The 20,006-nt window shown below is 42.6% G+C and overlaps 1 protein-coding gene across 8 annotated transcripts in view; it reads left to right on the forward strand.

The window, feature by feature from the left end:
• Window positions 1-20,006, forward strand: part of lef1 (lymphoid enhancer-binding factor 1) — a 48,207-nt gene that overhangs the window by 21,379 nt on the left and 6,822 nt on the right. The window contains exons 4-10 of one of the 8 annotated variants that reach the window (XR_008570647.1): window positions 4,271-4,400; window positions 10,858-10,948; window positions 11,048-11,167; window positions 11,846-12,008; window positions 12,275-12,382; window positions 14,397-14,626; window positions 16,825-16,867. Coding sequence is in view for 6 of the 8 variants with exons in the window: in XM_054778612.1 (XP_054634587.1) it covers window positions 4,271-4,400; window positions 10,858-10,948; window positions 11,048-11,167; window positions 11,846-12,008; window positions 12,275-12,382; window positions 14,578-14,626; window positions 16,825-16,859 (696 nt within the window). In the remaining 2 variants the exon portion in view is untranslated. The remainder of the gene's footprint in view (window positions 1-4,270; window positions 4,401-10,857; window positions 10,949-11,047; window positions 11,168-11,845; window positions 12,009-12,274; window positions 12,383-14,396; window positions 14,627-16,824; window positions 16,868-20,006) is intronic. The other 7 variants (XM_054778612.1, XM_054778614.1, XM_054778615.1 and 4 more) reach the window with 7 other exon arrangements.

Raw genomic sequence — 20,006 nt, forward strand, 5'->3', positions numbered from 1 at the left:
ATTTGAGAATCTCCACATACATTTAGATTCAAGATATATTTGTGTCCAAACGTTTTAAATTTTTTGTTTTCAGGTCGGCCCTCATTTACCTCTGTAACATGTTTTGCGCTATGTTTAATCCTATTTTTTTATATGAATATGCTGTGGGCCACTAAAAAAACAAACTCTGGGACACAAATGGCCCCGAGACAGGACTTTGGACACTCCCGGTTTAGGGTGTGTTCATTTTTTACCAACTTGGATGTCACGTAAAGCATCTTTCTCTTCAAACGCATTTACTGTTATATACTTATCATTTCACAATGCTTTTTTTCTTCCTCCTATGTAATTTTAATGCTAATTTTAACATCTGGTCTCTTTAGCTGTTGCATTTGAGCTCAAATGGACCTTGGAAGCATCCATCTGCTGCTGTGTTTGTGACATTTTAGCTGGTAAAAATAGCAAAATACAAAATAATAAATGTATTCAACCTAGCAGGAGCCATTTGTGTTTGAAAAGTTGTTACATAATCTGTTACAAATATTGTCCAATCTACTTGGGAGCATATGCACTTCTTTCATGCACCTCTTTAACTTAAAATTTTTGCCGGGCCAATTTTTTTTAATTTTTTTTTGCCGGGTACAATTTTACGGACACTGTAATTAAAATGATCCCCTTTCACAAAGACCTGCATAAATTAATGTAATATACATGGCAGGCATAGGTCTGTCACGACAACAAATTTTGCTGCACAGTAAGTATCCTACAAATTATTGTTCATAATCGATATTATTGACAACATTTTTTTTAGACAATTTATTTCATTAATTATATGCATATAATTGCAGTGCTTATTATAATGCAAGTACATTGTATCAAAAGTTTGTGTTTGAGATGCGCATTCTTTGCAAGTTGGTCGTATTCCCCTTCTTCGTCGTCGCTATTTTCCAACAAATGCCGCATGCCGGTCTGTCGGTGTTGATTTGCTCACCTTGTTATTTCTGTTTTCGAACCGAAATATTTCTGGAGCTGTGGCCTTTTGGCTTAGAAACCATAGCTTTTGTGCTTCAATTCATATTTGCATTTGCTTGCTCACGCTGCTAACCTGGCAACACTAACCTCACTAGCAGCCCCGCCTCCACGTACTGTGACAAAAAGGCTGAATGACTGAGAGGAAGGTTCACTCTCTCCGTTCACTCCAATGTAGAACCAACGCACCCAGACAGATGTAGAGTGAACCCTCTGGTAACTACTGCTAATACACTAAACTCACAGATGGACACTGTTTTGTAAAATCCTGTTTTCAAATGTTTTTGAATGTCGTCATGTAAACGACAACAAAGCGACAGTTTTTGTCCGTTAACAATGGTCTGCTGCAGCATTTGAAAATGTACAACGCCATCCACATCACATGCTTTCTGCATACTCGATCGTTGCTGCAGGCGCGAGGAGTCCTCATTGCATATAAATTACAGAAGTGGGAAGTGATTATTATAAAATTCCCGCTTTCCCATTTTTTTTTATCCTCCTCTCCCTACTCCACTCAGCAGAAGTGGTGTAATTGAGTACAAAAGCTGTGCTGTGAGAGGTTGGGGGGGGGGAAGAGAAGCAATATAGCAGGAAAGAGCCACATGAACGCATACACTCGTGCTCAGCAACCATTGAAGGGATGATGGTGACGAAATCCCAAGATCAGACATAGGCATGCTGTCAAATTTTAAAAAAAAAAGAGTAATGAAACGTCCCATTTCCTTCCCCACCCCAAGTTGAGCCTGTATGCCAAGTCTCTGGCTGTGCCCATGCTGCTACATTCTGGAATGTCTCCCGCATGGAGGGGCTTCATGCCAGCTTCAGTTCCGCACAATGCATTTTCTCTTAAAACCACATCTGAGGGCTGCTTCTAAAAGGGCCGGGCCAAGGCTCGATATGAAATTCCAAATTCAATGTTTTCCTATTCAATCCCAGCCTTCCTCTCCTCACTCTTTCTCTCGGGGAAAATATGACTAGAAAATATTGCAGAGCCTAGTTTTGCTTCTGTGCAACAATAGCATCCTCCCTGATGCTGAAGGATTTTAGAGATGACTTGAATGATCATGCTGATAGAGGTTGGCGTGATCAGTAGGGCGGTCAGTTCAAATCAATCTCAGTGTTTGCCAAACGTCTTCATCTCAAAACCCAAATAAGACAGTTAGTTCCACTTGGGACTCCAAAAGCCTTTTGCCAAGAAAGTGCAATATAAACTAACCTATTACCCATTTTGCCTAAGTTTCTTCGACAGTATGTTGGAACCTCTAACGTTGACATAATTGTTGTGTAAGACTGATTGTTTGGACTTCAACACAATTTTACCTTCACTTTTAACCTTCATTAATTGTACAGGCAATATTTGATGTAAACTTTCATGATTCCTAACACGCATGCGTAATGCAAGTGTGAGTTCAGGCTCATGTATTTTTTGTAACTATTTTAAATGTCTAAAAATGCAGTAAGTGCAAAAAAGGCCAAAGAAAAAGCAAAACGCCCACAATCAATCCTCTGTGGCACCATGCATTATGGCATTTGACATTTAGAGCCGTGTTTTTCCATGAATATTGTTGTCATATTCCAAATTGTATGACTTCAGGGATGTGTCACTGGTTCCAATGAATCCTCAAAGCCAACAATAGTCTGTTTGTAATTGTACTGAAAATTATGGGAAAAGCACTATTTGCCAAGAAAGCCTCACAAAGCAGTTATTTGCAGTGGTCCCGCTGTTTGTTTTCAGTTGCTTCCTTGTCAGTCGACCGACTTGGAGACTGTTATGGGTGAAAATGTGCACTCAGATATACATACATAAATTCTGTATTGGTCACAGAGGCTTGAGAGTTTTCCCTGGTAGGTTTGACCACAATGGGGGAGGCTGTTTATTAAGAAGTTGAGTAAAATCACAGTCGACAGCCGTAACAAAAGATGGCTTCTGTGCTGTGGCCTTGCTTGACTTTTTACTGCAGGTGTCGCTAAGACAGGTTTTTTGCACCTGCTTTTTCTTGAACACATGCAGGACAAGCTATAACGATAATCCAGTGGCTTCTTATCTTATTCCCACAGACAAACAAACGAGAGTGGAGGGGTGTAAAGTAATATGGTGTGAGAATGCTGTCATTTAGCCCCTGGGGAGGGCATGTCCCAGGCGCCCTCCTTCAGGGTCCTGCTAATAAATCCTTACCCCTCTGTAAATTCCCATACGAAGAGATTAGCCTGCCATCTTTGACCCTTCCTGTCCCTGGGTCGAACAACCTTGCTCACCTGTGCGGATGTCTGTGAGTTGTAAATGCTGAATTCTGGAGACGTCTGGAGGACAGAGGTGGTCAGTTGTCAACCACCCAGTATGTGGCACACCACGCCGGCCACTTTGTGGTCCCCGCTTGGGACGTTCCCAGAAGGTGGGGGGTCTCGCCGTGCCAGTCTGCGAGAGGTTCTGGGAAATGCACGCATTCCAGTCCAAATGCGTGTTGGGATTGGGCTAGCTAGCCACGGCTGCTAAACACTTAGGAATGTCACCTTGGCGCTCCAGCCCAACAACACAGCAAGACGTTATTATGTCATAATTTAAGAACAAGTGTCTCTGATTGGATGTTCGTGAGTCCATCTGATTAGTCTGTGATACCATGGTTGCAGGTCTGGGCTTCATTTAGAACAGAACATTTAGCGTGGTTAAGTGTTACCATGTGTTTGTTGCTGCTAAGTGTGTGCGTGTGTATGTGTGGGGGGGCTCAAACACAACTCTTTTTTTTTTTTTGTGGCCTGTCTTGCTCTATTTTAGCTGTCAGAAGGCAGGTCTATGAGTCAGCGGCTCAGACCGTGGCCGGCTGCAGACATCTGTCTCGCAAGCGCTCTCTCTGTCTCCCAAGCCTCCCCCACCTTTCTCCATCCTTCATCTCCACTTCCCCCGGCTCTTTGCTCTGTAATGAACTGCCCCTTATTCGCCAGCTAATGACTGCCTTTGATCTCTCGTCTAAAAGACCTCTGCTCTCGCTCTCCCCTCGTGAGTCTCCCTCCTTTTTTGCATCCCGCACCTCTTGGACTTGTTTTTTCTCCTCACATTCTTCAGGGAAACAGGCCTTGCAGTCTGCTGATGCAACAAAGTTTGTGGCGAAGAGAAGACAAATTGTTGCAGAGTGCCTTTTTTTTTCCCCACTTAAGGAGGCTGGCGGACCACCCGCTCTGCATGAGCCGCTCCACATCATATATGGGAAACATGTATGATGTCATCACTTTCTAATCTCGCTATGTTTTATCTTTTCCTTTGCAGTCCAACAAAGTTCCTGTGGTGCAGCCGTCCCATGCAGTTCATCCGCTCACCCCGCTGATTACATACAGCGACGAGCACTTCGCTCCAGGTTCCCATTCCGGCCATCACCCCCAAGATACCAAACAACAAGGTAAAACATGATGATATACACTTCACGGAGAAAACATATTTGGAAACTTACAGAAAATTGTCTGTGGGTAATCACAGTCAACCCAAAGGTGTCTGATGGGTTTGAGGTTAGGGTTCTTTGGAGGTTTTTCCATACCAAACGTGGGTTTATGGTTCTTGGACTGGGAGCATAGTCATGCTGGAAAAGAAAAGGGCCTTCCCCAAACTGTTTCCCTCAGGTTTTGACGCATAAAGTGGTGCAAAATATCTTGGAAGAAGTGCTTGGGCAAAAGCAGGAAGTATTTCAAGTACCCGGTCAGTCGGGATTCCAAAGTGTCCACATTTGACGATCACATTTTGTCATTGTAATCTTTGAAGATAAATGCTATAAATCAGTGGTCCACAACCTTTTTGGACCCACGGCCTGGCTCGTGTTCCCACAAATCTCCGCGGACCGGGTGGTGGTGGTGGGGGTCGTATAGCGATGTAATTTATCTAATTTAGTATGTATTGTGTAAAACTAAGACAGGAACAACATCAAATTAAAAGCACAAAGTGAATACACACCCACCATCCACCAGTATAAGCTTGGAGTTTGTTTTTCAGAGAGAACATTATAGCGCCGCTGCTTGATGTGTGTGGTAACAGGCAGTGTGCTAGCATGAATTAACTTGAAGCTGTGCACACAACAGATATACACATTAGCACTCAATAACATCATCAAACTTTACCTTTATGCATTCCCACAGAGTATCAGCATTTGGGAGCAAATATGAAGTGAAAGAAAAACGATAAAAATACAGTGTGGTTGACCATCTGTGCAGAGTGGGAGAAGGCTAGCGCACGTACGATGGTGCTTTCAAGGACGGTCATACAAAGTGGGACACACGCAACAAACAACATAACCATGCAAAAACTTCAAACTATATTATTTTTTTAATAAAATAATGGCCCATATTTCCAAAATTGATATGTATTCACTTAAAATTGTATTTAGTTATTTACAAAAGTATTTTTTTGTGTGTATTTTTTTTTTTTTTTTTATCATTGCGCCTGAAAGGTTTCCTCGGCACAGTTCGGCCCCACCCACGGACCGGTACTGGGCCACGGCCCGGTGGCTGGGGACCCCTGCTGTAAATGACAACTGGAAACACACACGTTAAATGATAGCTTACCCTGTTGCTGTGCTACAGCTATGGATGCTGCTGTATTGGTTTACTCCACAGTCTGTACTAAAATTAGTCTCTAATGATTATTTGGGAAGCAGTTCTCATTTTGACTGATTTGGTTAGGTTAACATTTGAAGATAGAAATGACTGAAATAAACAGACACACTAGCTTACCCTGTTACCATTTACCACTGGACACAGCTTTATTACACTCAACAGTTTCCAGGCTGCTGTCAGTCTCCCCTCGGATAAAATCTGTGTCTGTTGTTGTTACCTTTTCGACAGATACGTGCAACGTGTGTTTTTGTGCTGTTCCTGGCTTTGAAGTAAAAAACTCACAGTGTAGAAGAAGGGGCATTTTGACCGTTGTTGTTTACATGACAACAGCGTTTTGGTGCATGATTTGGTGCATGAAAACGCGGTTCCTTCCGTTTTACTGTTCCAGGTTGAAAATAAGGTTAAAGGCTGAAGCTGATATAAATAAAACCTAAGTGTACTTTGGCGTCCCTGTCTGCAAAGGCTGTCAAATCTCCAAAGCTGTCACATCCAAGTCGTCTCTCCCTTCATTTCTGCTCCAAACTTGAACTCATTTGAAGCCGCCCGTGGGACGACGCGCTGAGCTCCGCTGCCCTTTCCCTCCCCTCTCTCTCGCTCTCTCTCCCTCTTTCTCTCTCTCTCTCTCTCTCTCTCTCTTTCTCTCTCTCTCTGTAGCAGCATCAAGCCACCGCTGACAGCTGCAGAAGCGCTGCTCGGCATTCTGGACGCGCTCTGCAGCCCCGCTCAGCTGGGGACTGTGGCAGCTTCTCACGTAAAAAAGACACAAGTCCTCTGTAGCGTTTTCTTTTTCTTTCATTTGGTCCTTTTTCAGTCTGTCTTCTCCTGTGGCTGCCACTTGAAAAGCAGGAGAGTGATCAGACGAGGATGTAGGCGATGATGAAGATGAGGAAGGGGCCATGAGGTTCTGAGGGACCAGCTATAAATAACAACGTAGAACCGACAACACAGCGGCGGGCGCGAGATGAAGGCAGCGAGACGTATAAAGAAACTGCGCTCCACATATGTCAGAGGAATCAGGCTTCAGACACATTCTGGAGGCAGGAAATAGTTGCCTTCACGTGGAACAGACAGAAATTTGTTGTCACGCTGTACAGTTTATGAAGTAGGCCTGAAGTTTCTGACAAGTGCACGCGAGCAGCATGGCGGTTTTATGACATGCATTGCACTTGAAGCCTTAAATGACAATTTGACTAGTGCTTTTTAACAAATATTTCATGTAATGTATTACATCATAGGTTTATTATATTTCATTACGAGTTTAATATCTATTTATTTTCGATATATATTTAATCTAGATTTAAATAGAGACAGTGCTGGTCTCGCATGGTTGTATATTTTTGGAGAATAAATTCAATTAAGGAATTAAAATACCGATTCCAGCATAAACACAACTTAATTCTCGAACTATTTACACAGTATACTGTAGACCTTTTCCCCCCCACCAAAAACACAGATGATATTATCATAACATTACAACTTTTTTCTCATAACGACTATTCTCGTAACAGTATGACTGCTTCGTTTTTTTGTAATACTTCATCAGTCCCCCCTCAAAAAAAAATTACGACGTGATTCTCGTATTACAACTAAATTCTCACACTACAACTTTCTCCTGTTTTATTGCAAGTTTTTAAAAAAAATCATACTATGAAACTTTTCTCACAACATTATTACTTTATTCTAATAATATTAATAATATTGTTAGTAATATTAGTTGTAGTTATAGTACTGGTTAATAATTAGTAATATTTGTACATTTATCCTCCCCAGAAAATACAAATTTTATTCTCGTTATTGGACTTTATTTCCCTAACATTACTACTTCTTTCTCCAAAAAAATCTGACTTTATTCTTGTTTCTCGTGATATTATGAATTTTCTTTAATTAAATAATTTTTTCAAATTGCAAATATTTAATAAATATGATATGGTAATGGTTACATTTTATTTGAACATGCATACAAGTGACAGTGGAATACATCACATAATACATAATACAATTCACAGTTCCACCAGTCCAAAAGGAATAGGAAGAAGCAAAGTTAATTTAATCCTACCCCCCGTCCATTTCACATCTGTTGCTGTACATTTATTCACTTCCTGTATTTAATATTACAAATCTATTCTTGTAGTATTAACCCCCCCCAAATGATTAATTCTTGTAACATTCCAACTTATATCTGCCTCATATTACGACCTTATTTTTGTAACGTTACATACGAAACGTGGTTTTTTTGCGAATATTCCAACTTCATTCTAGCAACATTTTCATTGTAACTTTATTCTCATAGTACAACATTTTATCTGAATTTCACATCTTTTTTTGTATTCATTTGTGACACTGATACACCTTGTATGTTTGCGTGTGGACATACTAGAATAGGCTTCAATCTTATTCTCCCATAGTCGACCTTCTTCCTTATCGAGCGATTGCGTCTTGGTCCTCCTCAGCGGGTTCACACTTTGATGTGCTTATTAATTATGAAGAACAATCATGGATTTTCTCAATAGGAGATCTAATATGCGTGGGGTGAGACAGAAGGTCAAGCAGAGGGCCTTTTTTACATGTAAAACGTTGTATGTCTTTAATGCTAACTATAACACAGCAACGCAATGAATGAAGATGGTCTCATGTTGTTCTGACAGGAAATGCGAGCGTGGCAAAGTGTTGCCGGGTGTCAATGAGGAGAACGTGTGAAGCGTGAGGGGAGGGGAGAGTAATTAGCCACGTTAGGGGTGTGAGTGACAAGGTTAACACGCTGTGTCTCTCCTTCTCCCCCGCTGGCCTCACCCCTCACCTCCTCCTCTTCTGCCCTCAGGAGGGCTCTAAGAGGGGGGGTAGCAGTGGATTAGTGGGCAGGGGGTAGTGCTATGCACGCCATGGATCCAGCGCCGCAACATCGGCTTTGGAAATATAAGCCTCTCGCTCACACGGCCTCTCTGAGGACGAAGGCCCCTTCAGACCAAGCACAGCCTGGAGAAGAAAAAGATAGAGGCAGGGAGAAAAGGCTGTGGCTCCATCAGGGATTAGACCGTGGTGCTAATCTGGAGGCATTCGCCCTCTTTGTCCATGTGTCAGTGTGTACTGTATGTCCACACATTCCAAGCACTTGCTCTACTCATTTTAGATTCTCAACAAAAATATCCTTCACTTTTCATCTCAAATGGTAATGATCTTAAAAAAACTCAACAAAAGTTTTGTTGACTGTGCATCCCCCATGCGTACTCAATCCATTTCCTCCCAGCACCCATTTCCAATGTAAAAGGTCAAAAATATCCAATCCATACCGCCCCACTTTTCCAATCACTTTCATTAGGGTATACAGTACAGTTCACATCATATTGTTTACATACAGTAACTCATACTGTTATTGCCTTGGAAGCACAAACGTGCTGTGGTTTTACCGATGTGAACCGTAACGTGGAAAACCACACTGAACTCTGCTGCTTGATTTCAGTCGCTCTTTTTGAACCAGTAGAAAGACAGCAGTGTCTCTATCTTAGTGATGGGTTTTTAGAGATCCTCCAAACAGATCCTCAGATTTTTCAGTTGCTTAAGTTGATTTCTTACCGAAAAATGTGCAAAATCATTTTCGAATGTAAAAATGTAGTTATATCAAATATTTATTGTTTGTATGGCTTTATTTATATGCTCAACATGGAACAAATTGCAACAAAAAACGAATTATAAAACGCTAGGACCCATCTCACGTAGACAAAAGATCCAGTCTGATTTTAATATTTGTAAGTTTCCAACTACTGACTGTGAAATAACACAGCATTAACAAAACATTACACAACCAAATATAAAATGTAGAAAACTAAAAGAAAAAGCAGCATCCAGCTAAAAGACAAGAAAAAAACGACTGCTTCACCTCAGAGAGCCGGCTCCTGTCGTTCACTTCAAAATGCCAAATCTGACAGCTGTTTCGTTTGCGACAAACACATCACTACTCTAACTGCACCTTTTAGGTAACATAACACGATAAAGCGATGCGACTGGCTATGGGGTTTGACCAGTGAGAGACACAGCTGCGTCAGTGTCAACATTCGGTTGACAGTGCATCTCTGAAACAACGCAAGAGTCTGGGTTGCCGGCGATGTGATTGCCGCGCCTGCTCCGTAGCTTACCATGACTGAAGAAGAGAATGGATGTAAATAGTAGCAGCACACTAGCCCCAGCTGGCAAAACAAAAATCTAAAGTTTTGGAACATCTTTGGATTTTACAAGAAGGACGAAAAACCCAACAAAAAGAGCAGCTCTGGAGTCTGCTGGAAGCGCAGCAAATCTTGACCAGCGAGGCCAACAGAGAGACTAGTATGGTACCCCTTTTTTATGGCTGCTGCTTAGCTTTTGTGGATTGTAACTTGTTTACTTTGAAATGGTGCACCCTCGTCACCTACCTAGAGTGTTGAAAACACTATGCTCAAGCTTACTACTGTTAAAACATCTTGAGTATGGGAGTGTTTACTTTTCCAAGCTAACACGGCATTGTCATTAACACCCATGTGGCAAATAGTTCCATTTGATTATCTTTGCTTGGACACATTTTTGCCACTTTTGAACAAATTTGTCATTATTTCAGGGGCTTTGCACTATTTATTTCTTTCTTTTTATTGATAGGACTGAAGACTAAAACTTCTGTTTTTTATTAATGCATTTTATATATAGATCCCATTTTAAAAAAAAAGATGTTCATTCAAGCAAGTCTTTTTTTGGTCACTTTCTAAATACATTTGACATGTGATTCTGTTGTTTGTCTTTTGACTTTATTTTTGCCAGTGCCTTCTAGCATGCTTAGGCATATGATGTAGTCTTTTACACACTTTAAAATATTGTAAGAAGGCCACTTTTATACTGTAGAATTGGCTATAATGTAAGATTAATGTCTACATTAACAAATGTTTACAGTAGAATCGTATCGTTCTGTTTTTAAAATATACATCGCTTTTGAATCATATCGTAACGCATGTATCTGGATGCGAATCGAATAGTCTATCACAAAGACATGTACACCCCTACTCCTAACTGAAGAGTGCAAAAAAAGTAGACAGGTCAGCCTTAAATAGAGGTAGAACAGAATGGGGAACTGCTGTATACTGCTGGTTTTTATATTATCAGACATTTTCTAGTCATTGCTTCAGGAAAACATTTTGATAGCGATTTCAAACGCTCAACTTGTTACATGTCTGGTACGGATAGTAATAGTTCTAGAATACTGATGTGTGTGTTTGCTCCATGTTGCTGGTCTAGGAATGTCGAGGCATCACCCCGGACCGGACATGTCCAACTTCTACTCACTGTCTCCTGGAGGAGTGGGACATATCACGCCGCCGCTGGGATGGTGAGTTTCTACCCCATTTTTTCTGACTTTTTTTTTTTTTAATCATCTTTTGAAAGCGTGATGTTTTACGACAGGCTCAAGACAGTGTTTATGTTGCAGGTTCTCCCACCACATGGTTCCTGGACCGCCGGGTCCTCACGCCACAGGTATCCCCCACCCAGCCATCGTCAACCCCCAGGTCAAACACGAGCCCCTGCACGAAACGGACATCATGCACATGTGAGTGCTGTAAAGACAAAGCATTCTCAATTCTGCATTCATGAACCACCTTTCAAGATGCTGCAGTAACAAAATACAGCCTTGGTTCCCTTCTTCCCGTGGAGCGAGCAGATTATCAAGCGAGGGATGATAACATGGCCTTCTTTGGCCTCAGGGATGGCGGTGAACTCACTCAGCCAGGCAGCACCAGATACTGGACCTAGATGATAGCACAACATGCCTGATAGCGCCCTGAAGTGGCGATGGCTGATAGTTACGTTATTCACAGCCATCTACACCTTATTAGAAAGTTTCTTGAGTGCAGGAGACACTTTGTGGTATCTTGTTGAGCGGCGAGTTGGCGAAAGTTTGCTAGTTTTTGATGGTGATTTGATCATATCATGTGTAGTTGCTAGTGGTGCATTCAAGACTGCTGGGACATCAATACCTTGGCATCCGTCCCACTTAGGTTCTTTTGGCGTGAGTGAAATGGAGTTTTTTTTTTGAGAAAGTTAATTGCTAATTAATTTCCAATGCACCATGCAAGGAAATGTAACACCCATGGCCATTAATGGTGTATGTCCCCACATGACCTCCGCCGCGTTTGCCCCTGATGTTGCACTACAGTTCCCCCATCTCTCATTGTTTTCCTGTCGTTATTTATTTCTTCAGTCGTTGTGTTTGTTTTTGGCCCTGCAGGAAGCCCCAGCATGAACAGAGAAAGGAACAGGAGCCCAAAAGACCGCACATCAAGAAGCCGCTAAACGCCTTCATGCTTTACATGAAAGAGATGCGCGCCAACGTGGTCGCAGAGTGCACACTGAAAGAGAGCGCCGCCATCAATCAGATCCTGGGACGGAGGGTAGGTCACAGTTTTTTGCTTGGAATTGGTCTTTTGAGCAAAACCGACATCAGAGTTTATTATCGCTGTGTGACTTCTCCCAGTCGAAATCTCATCTAATAAAAGTGGCTTGATCAAAACGGGACTAATGGCACCAGTGTTTTCATGTGAAATCAAAGTTTTGCATAGTTGTGTATGATAATCTCTTCATCACTAATCATTTCTCTGTACCGAGACGTCTTCTAAGTAACTGACAAATGTCCAATCTCCTTTGTGCTATAAAACAGTGGCATGCTTTATCTCGGGAAGAGCAGGCTAAGTATTATGAGTTAGCCCGCAAGGAACGGCAGCTCCACATGCAGCTCTACCCAGGCTGGTCTGCTCGAGACAACTATGTAAGTACCAACAGTACAGATCTGCAGCGGTGCGCGTGTGCATGTGTGTGACTAGTTCTTTCAAAAAGGCTCACAATAGTGACACAATAGTCCTCTCTGCATGCTTAATGGGATCCATTTGGGGGGACTCTTTGTTTCACCCTAATGTGTAATTCATATCATCCATGCTGTCATATCCACACTGAGATAGATTGTACCATCATTTTTTTTATCAGCCTGCTAATCATTACACCAGTGTTTGATGTTTTCTTTTTAATAGCATTAAAAAAGGAACTGTTTGCTGCATTGTGTGTTCATCCACAGAAACCTTTGCCTCGTGCAGCTGCCTGCTTTGTCCCTCCATGTGGGCCAGATGTAGCATGGCATAGTGTCGCCATGTGTTGTGTAGCTCTGTGTGTGTGTGTGTGTGTGTGAGAGAGAGAGAGACATTCTGTAAGAGAGTGAGCACCAGCTTTTATTAAAAGTGTGGCTCCGGCACTCACGTTCACTCCACCACCAAAAAATGCTTTGTGGTGTTTATCTGCCTCCCCTCGGACATCCACGGCATCCCTCCCCCTTTCTGCCTCTGCCTGCTCCGCTGCCAAGAAAATGCTTCACTGAGGGGGAAGACGCTTTCACAGCCATGTTTCCTGTTTCATTCTTGGATTTAAAGGCTGCTTTATTTATATATATTTTTTATCCCAACACATTTTGAGCACAATGTGTTGCCATAGGGAATCATGAAAATACAAATCATTTCTCCCAGACTGTTGCCCCCGTAAACATTTGTGAACTGTACAAGGAATGTAACCTACAAAGTTACATTTGAACAGTCATACAAGTGTAAAACTAAGTTACTACTCAGCCTTTGATGACATGTTGACAGACCTGTAGTGCTGAAGGACATTGGGAGAGTGGGAGCTTGCTGAAGGCGAGTTGAGGCCATTAAATCCGAAGCGGTGCCTGGGATGCTGGTATCTTCACATTCAGGCATGCATTCCGTTCTTATTTGTATTATTGATGTTATTGTCGTGGTAGCCGTATTTTACTGAGCCACCAGGACAGTGACGTGTGTTACCTGGTACAATATTTTCATTTCGGGCTCTACGGTTATCATCACACTTTTGTGTTTACCGTTACCGGTTACTGTTCTGTTGGAGCATCATAAAAAACACAAAAAAAATGGAAGTTAAACCTTTAGATGCTAACCTGTGATTCGACATTAGAAGAATATTTTTCCACCTTTGCGCTTCCATTGAGTTATTCTAGCCCCTTCGTTAAAGACACAAGGTGCACATAAGAAAGTGCATCACTGTGCAGTGCAGCATCCCTCTCACTGTGTGTGTCTCTCATCTTTGCTGTGTGACGCTGCAGTCAGAGGCAGATTAGCTCATGAATAAGTGGATTAGCAGACTTTGCAGCAGGAAACCAAAGTGCTGCTCATATTTGACTAGAACCACTATACGCCTGCTATCTATACCTATATTCTCCCCCCTCCGTTACCCCCCGCACACCCCCTGGGGGTTTAGAGTAAGCTATAAATCCTCGCAAGCACCTCTCCGCAAAGAAAAGTGGAGCTCTTGGTGGTTACAAGCTTAATTAGAGTGAGCATTTTTAATTGCAGTCTATGCTAATATGTCATTAAAAGAGGGGGACTTCAAAAGACACAAAGTGGTCATGATGGCAGGGCCCAGGTACACTATGTGGACAAACGTCTTGAGACGCAACTCCTAAAGGTACCATTCTATTTTTCAACTATTTAACACGCGTTGAGCTGCAAATGAGCTGTGTTTGTGTAGTGTGTGGCAACACCAGCATAGCTATGTGAGCCACACCGGCATGCTTGGACGGGTTTGGTGTGGAAGAACCTGACCTCCAGCCACATCAAACATCTTTGGGATGATCTTGAACAGAGATTGTGAGCCAGTATAAAATTCTTCCAAGTCTTTCCAGAAAACCGGAAGCCGCAGCAACTCCATATTTTGTAGTTGTGTGCCAATATTTATGTCTGTGCCTTCATTTCCCACTTGGTCAGTCACCACACGTTCCCTCTCAACGTTGGCACTTGGCGGCTGGATTGCGGAGTGTCGGGGTATGCCGGTGCGATGTCCAGCAGGGGATGAGTGAACATGGCAGTCAGCAGCAGGACATCAGAGTGGTCTAGTGAGCGTGAGTGCTGGAGCCACACTTTATGCGTTCCTCTGTATATTTTTTAGGGAAAGAAGAAGAAGCGGAAGAGGGAGAAGATGCAGGAGTCTGCCACAGGTGAGTTCCTGCGCCTGGTTGCTTTTCTTATAAAACGGACGTCGCATATCGCCTATCTTCATGCTGGTCTTAGACTTCTTCTTTGTGTGCGCTCTCCCTCTCATCCCCATCTTGTATCGGTGTGTTACACCTACTTTTGGGATTAGTCTGTCCATTCTTTTGCGACTGTTTGTTTGCGTGCTTGCTCTACACTTCTGCTGACCTAGAGCCTCCTTTTCTACAACTGTACCACTAATCCATGGAGAATAACAGCTTAAGTCACATGTCTAGTACAGTGGAACCTCCAAAAGACAGCCACAATCTCTCTTGGAAAGCTGCTCGACTTACAGTTTTATTTTCTTTTCTAAAGATAAAATAGTAATCGAAATGATCTCATAGGGAGTCAAGCCGGCAACTGTACTGGCAATGTTGTAAGTAAGATTTTTAACTACTGTATTATGACAGTAAAATGTGAATAATAAGACATAGTCAGTATTCTATTCTTCATTATTACTGTCCACTTACACTGAGCAGCCTGGACATACAGTGGTGTGGCAAAAGTGTTTGCCCCCTTACGGATTTATTGTTTTGCATGTTTGCCACGCTTAAATGTTTCAGATCATCAAACAAATTTTAATATTGGTCAATAACAACACAACTGAACACAAAATGCAGATTTTAAATGAAACTTTTTATGATCAAGGGAGGGAAAAAAAATCCAAACCTACATGGCCCTGTGTGGAAGAAGTGTTGCCCTCCGTTAAAACATAACTTAGTGGTTTATCACACCTGAGTTCAATTTCTTTAGCCACACCCAGGCCTGATTACTGCCACACCTGTTCTCAATCAACAAATCACTTAAATAGGACCTGCCTGACAAAGTGAAGTAAGTAAAGTAAAGTGAGTCTGCTTTGGGACTCCAGCAAACCACCGTGAGGGCCATTATCCACAAATAGCGAAAACGTGGTGGTGAACCTTCCCAGGAGTGGCTGGCCAACCAAAATTACCCCAGCGACGACTCATCCAAGAGGTCACGAAAGACCCCACAACAACATTCAAAGAACTGCAGGCCTCACTTGCCTCAGTTAAGGTCAGCGCTTATCCTCAGTAGGGTCGCGGGGGTATGCTGGAGCCTGTCCCAGCTAACTTCAGTCAAGAGGCGGGGCACACTCTGGACTGGTCGTGATCACTAAGTGATTAATGATGAGCCATCAGACTGTGAACTATGGCGTCGCTACTGTGAATGATAATACACGAAATATGGAAGTTAATATGGAACCGCGCAAGTGCTTTACGCTCACTATAAACCTTGCAATCCAACCCATCTCAGTGTTTTATCGGACTTGAACAGCTGCCACTGTGTTAATGTCCAAGCAGAAGCTATAGCAATTGTACACTTGATCAAACTTACTTAAGATTTGTCCGATCAAAACACGATCGCTGCATATGGCTCCTGCCAAAACATGTGATAGTAGCATTGATTTCAGAAGTACACCACATCCTGCTTTGCTACTCATCATGGGAACTGTAGTTCTTTTAGTGTAAAAATAAAACTAATCTACTGCAATCTGCAGTCTATTTGACATGTGTCTTTACATAACTACACATCAACATAAATGATTAGTAGCAGCTACTTTTAAGTTTGATCATTTTTAATTCTTGTTTTAATTTGTGGAAAGAAGTTCAACAGTTAAAAGCATCATGCTTAGGTCATGCATGCAGAGTTACAGTATAAAACATTTCAAAATGTGGCTGCATTGTTTCGTTAAATAAAAAGTTAAATTAAAAAAAAGTCTGTTTGACCAGTCCTGTATTTTGTCACTGTAGATTTCTTTAAAGTAATTTAAAAATCTCGCCTTGTCTGGTTCTTGTGAACCCAATCTCGTGTACCGTCTCATCTCGTGACCTGAGTATCGTGACAGCCCCACTATCGAATGACAAGGTCACCAAACTGTTGACTGTTTTTGTTTTATTTATTTTTTGGGTGGCTTTAGTGGTTTTATGAACTGACTGATGAATGACCGGGAAAAACCCCATGACAGACTGGTAAAGAAAGAGGTGCAGATAAAGTTTTGATGGAAAAAAATTGCAGTTAAACCACTTTTTGGCCCATTGGACTTTGGAGGTTCCACTGTTATGTCTGCTCTGTGTTAGACCGAATGGACAATTTTGCTGTCCGAAAAATAATCTTTTTAAGCAAAAAATGCCGTTTTCTGCAGGTACAGGACAGAGAATGAAAACGGCGTACATCTGAGGCAAATGGTAAGACACACCCCCTCCTATTCCTACCTCCACATTACAAGTGTCTTAAGAACTGCAAAACACAGACTAATCCTAAAAAGGTCCATAGTCATTGTGTGTGTGTGTGTGTGTGTGTGTGTGTGTGTGTGTGTGTGTGTGTGTGTGTGCGCACGCTTAAGGCATGTGTATACAAACATGCATGTGCAGTCAATGATGGATAAAGTGTTTGCGCATTTAAGGGAAGAAAACCTTTTGGATTTTGGTTGGTGGTAGCCCCCCCCCTCCACTCCATATGGTCTACATGTGCTGCGTCTCTCTGGATGTTTTGGCAGGATTTTAATGAGCTGCTTTGCCTTAATAAGATTTCATGGTGTCTATTATGCCTCCACTACAAAAGGCATGTAGTCGATGTATCGATTGAGAGATGTCAAAGCATCACCTTTGCCTAAAAAGGAGCGTTATTTGGCAACTCCATTTATTTCCCTCGTTTTTGTATGTTCTTTTCGCCCTTTGAGAGGATTTTCATCCTTTCATTTTCCCCCTCTGCCAGTGTGCTAGCATCCTGTTATTCCGCCCCCCCCCCTCCAAAAAGCCGGTCAGATGTGACAAATCTGCTCTCGCGTCAAAAAATGGCCGCGCAGTGGCGATCGATTCGTGACCCGGTGGCTCCCGAAATTGGGCTGCTTTTCTTTTCTCCTCCTACTTTCGCCACAGTTGGCTTTCAAAGCACTTTATCTCTGATCCAATAATTAGCAGCGCCTAGCCGCGGCGGGATGGACACCCTGGCTGATTCTCAGTGACAGCCTTAAACTAATATGCATAATGCCGAGGATCCTGCCACAACACCCCGAGCCTTCAATTTATGCAGATCCCCACAGAGCTGGATTGAGGTTAGCCCCGTTTAGACGCCTCGTATAAAAAAACATCTTTAAATGAAGTCGCTTGTTTATTTTCTTTGCACCTCCCTACCTCCACATGCCACTTTTATTTTTAGTAACAGTGACTTGTGAATAACATCTGTTAATGAGGAGAATAACGTTTTATCATCTGGCCTGCTCTCGAGCTACTCCACAGCATTCAGCCCGTTACGTGTGCCATCACTTCATCATACAACACGGTGTTACAGTATGTGGTGAAGGTTGTGCATGGGGGAGCATACCGTGGGCTTAATAAACCGTTCTGTTTATTTCTATTATGCAAAGTGGTGGTTATCATGTATATACGTGGCAGGAGGACGTGCATGAGCCCTGAGCATGAGCCAGGCCCTTATAGTCAAACAAACCAGACTTAAGGTGTACGCCCTGACTCACTCACTGATTCACAACCTTTCTATATTACTCATGTGTTACACGCCCTCAAGGCCCCCACCCCACCTTCTTTCAGGCACGGAAGGAAGGTTCCTCCCAACAAAGGTGCCTTTTAAATCCAGCTAGCCATCGCTCGTAAAATGACATGTGAGTCATGTCACCGAGAGTGGAAGAGCTGCTTTTTCACTGAATCAGCTTCAGCTTTGTGTCTCGCATTTTCAACGTTGAATGCGGCCGACAGCGTGTCGCTCGCTACGCAAGCTGGAGTCGACTGTCGGGTCTTTGATGCGACTGCCCTTCGTCGCCGTGCTTGCTCGTGCGTCCCGCCACTCGTTCCCAGCTTTGCCCACCCCACCCCTTTTTAAATGTGCCACCACATGCCCGAGGCCCACAGTAGAAGTCGGTACTTCCCACCGCCGCCTTGTAAGCGACCTTAGCTAATTATGTGGATGGCAGAAGTGACTGTTGGTTTGTGTTTAAAAGACTGAATAGATTTTTGCTGATGGTTTTGTGGGTAGGACACAAATCCAAAGTACTGAGTCATGTCTAATAGAGTGGACCCGCAAAAAACTGGACCGGTTTGGTGGTTGGAAAACTCAGCCTTTGACCTCAAATTTGAAGGAAAACGTGGTTGAAAAGTCGAAGAAGAATTCGAACAACATTTTTTTACTGTGTCACTGTTGAAGGATGAAGTTGACTCAGCAGTAGTAGCAAAGCTGTAACAGTAGCGGGGAGTCACCCAAGTGTAAGGATGTCCCGCAATCCTCATTCAGTTTCAGCTTAACACTCACTTCTCCTGCCCTGTTATGTTGAGTATATGACACGGTCTACAAAACTGCGGAAATCTCTACAAGGATCTTCTATTCTGTGTGTACAGTAATCCCTCGTTTATCGCGGTTAATTGGTTCCGGACCCGGTTTCAATATTGATTAACAGAATATTTTCATAGTTGGAGCATAGAAAACCTGTTTTTGACTTTCTAAATATCATTTTTATCATTTATTAGAGCTCTCTAGACATGAAATAACACCCCTATAGTCACCTTTACACTCCTATTACCCAATATAGTAAATATAATCAGGGAAATTAGTGCCAAAGTTGCAAAACTGCGACAAGCAACATTGCTGAATTTAACAAGTTATTTCTGCAAATATGATGCCCCATGTAGTTAATACCTTACACCAGGAGATGGCAGACATCTGTAGCTTCAATCTGAGCAACATATGTGCCCGTTTCCATAGAAAGTTTAGAAGTTTCTAGATTTTGAAGCCGCTTGTTCGTGCGGCAGCTTGTGCACTCGCCATGACAATGCACACGCAGCGTACTTGAGTGGATGCTCTGCTAAACCGAGGAGGGGGCGTGGTGGGTTGTCAAAACACCGCTAAAAGAGAAGGGGGTGGCGGCAATGTAAAAAAAATAAATAAAAATGCGGAAATGGCAGCATACGCGGTTCTCTCCGCTGGACACTGCTAATAGATAGATATGACCTGAGAATACATATTCCCTATATCCACAGGCATAATAGATACTGTAGCTAGATACTTTTTATCTATCTTTGTAATGATAGCAGTAATAATGAGCGATGCAGGCAGCAGTGGTGTTCAAGATCCCGCTGTAAATGACGAAAATAATGGCCGGGTTTGCTTTAGAGATGAGGACGAGTATCACAAGTGGATTAGACATTTTGATGAGCCTGTATCATGGAGACAGGGATCTGACAAATTCAGAGCCTGTTGACGTCATCATACGCACATGAGATGAGTGCATTTACTCCCATCACAAATTTCGGGTCATACTGATGATTTTTCTCATTTACAGTATGCCTTTATCGCCAACCGTTTTCACACGACAAC

This window comes from Dunckerocampus dactyliophorus, chromosome 6 (genome assembly GCF_027744805.1).
Source record: "Dunckerocampus dactyliophorus isolate RoL2022-P2 chromosome 6, RoL_Ddac_1.1, whole genome shotgun sequence".
NCBI lineage: Eukaryota > Metazoa > Chordata > Actinopteri > Syngnathiformes > Syngnathidae > Dunckerocampus > Dunckerocampus dactyliophorus.